At 43.0% G+C, this 4193-nt stretch overlaps 1 protein-coding gene across 1 annotated transcript in view; it reads right to left on the bottom strand.

The window, feature by feature from the left end:
• The window catches only part of ero1b (endoplasmic reticulum oxidoreductase 1 beta), a 17532-nt gene that overhangs the window by 4262 nt on the left and 9077 nt on the right, over positions 1-4193 (bottom strand). Inside the window, exons 5-10 of the mRNA XM_087172214.1 lie at positions 3393-3475; positions 2527-2600; positions 2078-2198; positions 1720-1766; positions 1074-1085; positions 954-980 (exon numbers count right to left, since the gene is read on the bottom strand). Of these exons, the coding sequence (XP_087028340.1) occupies positions 954-980; positions 1074-1085; positions 1720-1766; positions 2078-2198; positions 2527-2600; positions 3393-3475 (364 nt within the window). The remainder of the gene's footprint in view (positions 1-953; positions 981-1073; positions 1086-1719; positions 1767-2077; positions 2199-2526; positions 2601-3392; positions 3476-4193) is intronic.

Genomic DNA, 4193 nt, shown 5'->3' with positions numbered 1-4193 from the left:
GGGGGAGGGGGGGGAGACAGAGAGGGAGAGAGCTTTATTTCAAGTTTCATTTCACCCAAATTACTACAAACATTTATTCTTTCTTTCCTCCAGTGGGAGAATTATTGTTTCTGTTTGTTGGACTGATCCTGATGATAATTTAGTTACTGCTGAACTTTATTCTGTGGCGTATTTGAGATTTGTAGACGTGTTAATTAATGTTTCATGTTATTTAATAAACCAAACTATCGTCTCTTCTCTCAGATTTATATCCCAGGATGAATTTGCTCTGTGCGGAAGTCACGTCGATGACGCTGAACCGCGGATGATTGACAGCTCTCTGTGGGAGCGTTTGAACTGTCTGAACTCTGAAGATCAAACACTTCACACACAGAGGAAGCAGAGAGGAGATAAGAGCCCGGCTTCACAGGAGGAGGCGGCTGAAGACGACGACAGGAAGTGTGACTGATTTTTCCAGCAGACGTTTTACAGCCACGAGTTTCATGTTCACGAATTTGTGACAGTTACAACAGTTTTCTTCAGTTTGATCCGAATAAAGATGTAAAGTTTCTTCACTTATCAAAGTCTCATCTTCATCTTCTGAGATGAATCAGCTCCTCCTCCACTCAGACCAGTTCCAGGTCACTTCCTGTTTATCCAGAATCAGAGAAAATATGAACCATTGGTTGAGTAACGGCTAAAAAGTGTTTTGTGAGGTCACACTGACCTTTGACCACCAAAATCTAATCACTTCCTCCTTGAGTCCTAGTGAATGTTTGAGCCAAATTTGAAGAAGTCATTCATCACGGTGTTACTGAGATATCGTGTCGACGAGAATGAGGAAAAACGAACAACCGGAAAACAAAATGGCTGCCGCTCTGACTGTCGCCGGGGCGGAGGAAATAAAACAAAAACAAAAAAACGTCAGAGAATAACACAGAGAGACGTAAACAAGCAGGGAGATAAACACTTACCTTCGAGCCACTTGTAGAAACCTTCACCTGCAACGAGAGCGACGTCAGAACAGAGACTTTATCTTTTCTTTTAAAAACTAAAACTAAAAATAAATCCATGTGAAGCCGGTTTTTACTCACCATCATCGTCACCTGCACAGACGGAGAGAGAGGAGAGACAACAAAGCTCTGTTAGATCTGTGCTATTAATACACACACACACACACACACACACACACACACACACACGAATCAACAGACAGATGAAAAGATGCAAAAAACCCAAACAATAATAAATAAACACAAATCTGAAAATGATTGATGTGAGTTTTTATCCCAATGAAAATATAAAATCATCTAATCCAGTACAGATGGGTTTCAGATGCTACACACTGGTCGTATCCCTCCGCCACTCAGACTAGTTTCAGGTCACATCTCTGTTTATCCAGAGTCAGAGAAAGTATGAACCATTTTTGTGTTTTTTTGAGGTCATCGTGACCTTTGACCTGTGACCACTAAAATCTAATCAGTTCATCCTTGAGTCCTGGTGAATGTTTGTACTAAAAGTGAAGAAGTTCCTGTCTATGTCTGTACAGACAGACAGTGATGATCAAAACAACAATAAAAACTTTAATTTTTTGGAATATCTTTTGCATTATAAACTAAAACCATGTAACAGCTCAGTCCTGCAGTGGATCTCAGGTTTTGTTCCAGTCGCTTCAACCTGAACCTCCAGCTGAACCTGTGAGTCCAAAGTGAAACAGTAAACTGTTTGTTGTTGACTCACCTCTGCTCGGAGCCAGAGGGTTCAGAGGTCGGTACACTGATCTGGGCCTGTGGACACAAAGACACACGTTTACTTTCAGCAGCAGCTTTAAATCTGCATGTTTCTCTGTGAAGAAAAGAATTTATCTTTTATTTAGGTCCATGAAAAACTGTTGATTGTCTGAACACTGAAGAGAAAGAGTCAGTTCATCAATAAATAACACAGATCAACACACTTTCTAGTGTTTAATCAAAACAAATGTCAACGACACAAACAAACACAAGATCAGCTCAGCAGGAATCAAATGACACATGAATGGTATTAGTAAATCAATAATCAATTTATCTTTACTGTGTGTGTGTGTGTGTGTGTGTCTCACTTGAAGCAGTTTTCCTCGTAGATGCTGTTCCAGACTCTCCAGGCTGAAGGTCCCTTATATCCAGTGAATCTCTCTGGATTCAGCAGCAGATCCACGTAGTCAGCGTCTGGAGAGGTTTCATCTAACACACACACACACACACACACACACACACACACACACACACACACACACACACACACACACACACACACAAACACACACAAACACACACAAACACACACAAACTTTAGGGGACTGGAAACATCGTCACAGAACATCACTAGATTTTAGATTTTGACATTATTGTGCAGAGTAGGGCAACTTGTCTTGATTGTGACGGTTTGATTTAAAGGTCGAGAGTCTCCATAACTGTGAGGGTTCCTCCTCTGGGGAGCATGAATCACCACTGGAGGAATCTGAACAGTATTTGTTAAGATAGATTTGGATTAAAGAGGGTAAGTCCTCACCATCCAGCTCACAGAAGTGGTCCTGAGCGTCGTCGTGTCTCGCCCAGTCAGCGAACGCCTCTTTGCTCTGGTTACTGAAACAGGAAGTAAGACACTTTACAGGCTTTGTAGTAGTAAAGAATTAGTTATAAACAAGAACGCAGACCAACAGCCACTCAATGATCATGAGCTGGACTAAATAATAAACCATTTTATATCAAAATCACAATTTGAACTTTTGCAAACGTCACAACCAGGTGAGCAATTTCATTCAGTGCAGCCTGAAGACAAAACGTCTGAAGACACTGAACAGCCGAGCGAGTTGCGAATTTTTAATATCAGGAGTTTAATCTTTGTTTTCATCAGCACAAACTTGTGTGTGGTTTGAATTTTCCTCTATCAGACTTTATCAGAGTCTGACGACGCTGCACACTTCCTGTGACGGAGGAGGGGTGAACGTCGGTCTGCTCAGACGCTGGTTAATGTTTGACCTGGTCACTGTCGGCTGCTGAAGCTGCTGTACATGTTGAAAACTAGAATCACTTCCTCCTCGTGGTCGTATCCCTCCGCCACTCGGATTAGTTTCAGGTTGTTGTTCATCCAGAGTCAGAGAAAATATGAACCATTTGTGTGAAGTCTTGGGTTATGGCTAACAAGTGCCTTGTGAGGTCACTGTGACCTTTGACCACCAAAATCTAATCAGTTCATCCTTGAGTCCAAGCGAATGTTGGTGCCAAATTGGAAGAAGTTCTGTGAAGGTGTTCCTGAGATATCGTGTCCACGAGAACAGGACGGACAAACAAACAATCTGAAAACAAAATGGCTGTCGCCGGCGCAGGGGAACAATGAGCTGCAGCGCTCGGAGGGTTTGAGGTGTGTGGTCTCACCTCAGGGTGCTGTTGATGGCGCCAAGCTCTTTGGCCTGCTCACACTCGGTCATGTCCGACATGGTATTCGCTGCCTGGGAGTACTGAAGACAGAGAGAGAGGGAGGGAAGCTGTTAGTGTGACAGGCTGAGAGTAACACTCTGATCTCTGGATAGTTTTCATATCTGTCTCTGGAGAGCAGCGAAGTGCGAGGAGCTGCTGCTTCCTGGTGTCATTTCTAAGTTTTACTGTAATGATGAAGTTAACAGAGAAACCTCCCACATCACTCCTCTGATGTGCTGCAATAACGAGATGATGTTTTCTCAAGGAAAGCCTCAGATTCCAGATGTAAACTCCTGCAGTCTGAGGTTTCCTTTAATCCCACACAGCGATTTTAAGGCTGAAAACTCACTGGACGCCGTGAACGTGTTGATTTTCATTTTGCCGCCCATGTTGACAGGTTAGAGCGGACACACTGCCTCACGGCTGCGTCGCGTGATCTACAGATTCTGCATCTCGCCTATTTTTCAAGCGTGACGCGTCCCCCAGCAGAAGCAGAGAAAAGCCCTGCTGATGTCATAGTGACATCATACCAGCAACATCACATTAAACTGACACCTTCCACTACAGTTTCTATGTCTAGTCCGAATCTGAATATGACACAGACATAAAAATATATATTCTAACCATTGTAGCAGCTGCATGTGGAGACGGAGACATTTTAGTGACATTTTCTGTTAATAATGAATCAGTAATTAATTTATAATTAAAAGAAATCGACAGCTCAGCGACATCAGCCGCCACGCTCACGCCACACAGGCA

Source organism: Seriola lalandi, unplaced genomic scaffold (genome assembly GCF_002814215.2).
Source record: "Seriola lalandi dorsalis isolate HSWRI2012SDOR001 ecotype SW California unplaced genomic scaffold, Sedor1 jcf7180002052125, whole genome shotgun sequence".
Lineage (NCBI taxonomy): Eukaryota > Metazoa > Chordata > Actinopteri > Carangiformes > Carangidae > Seriola > Seriola lalandi.
This window is presented reverse-complemented; position numbering and strand designations above follow the sequence as displayed.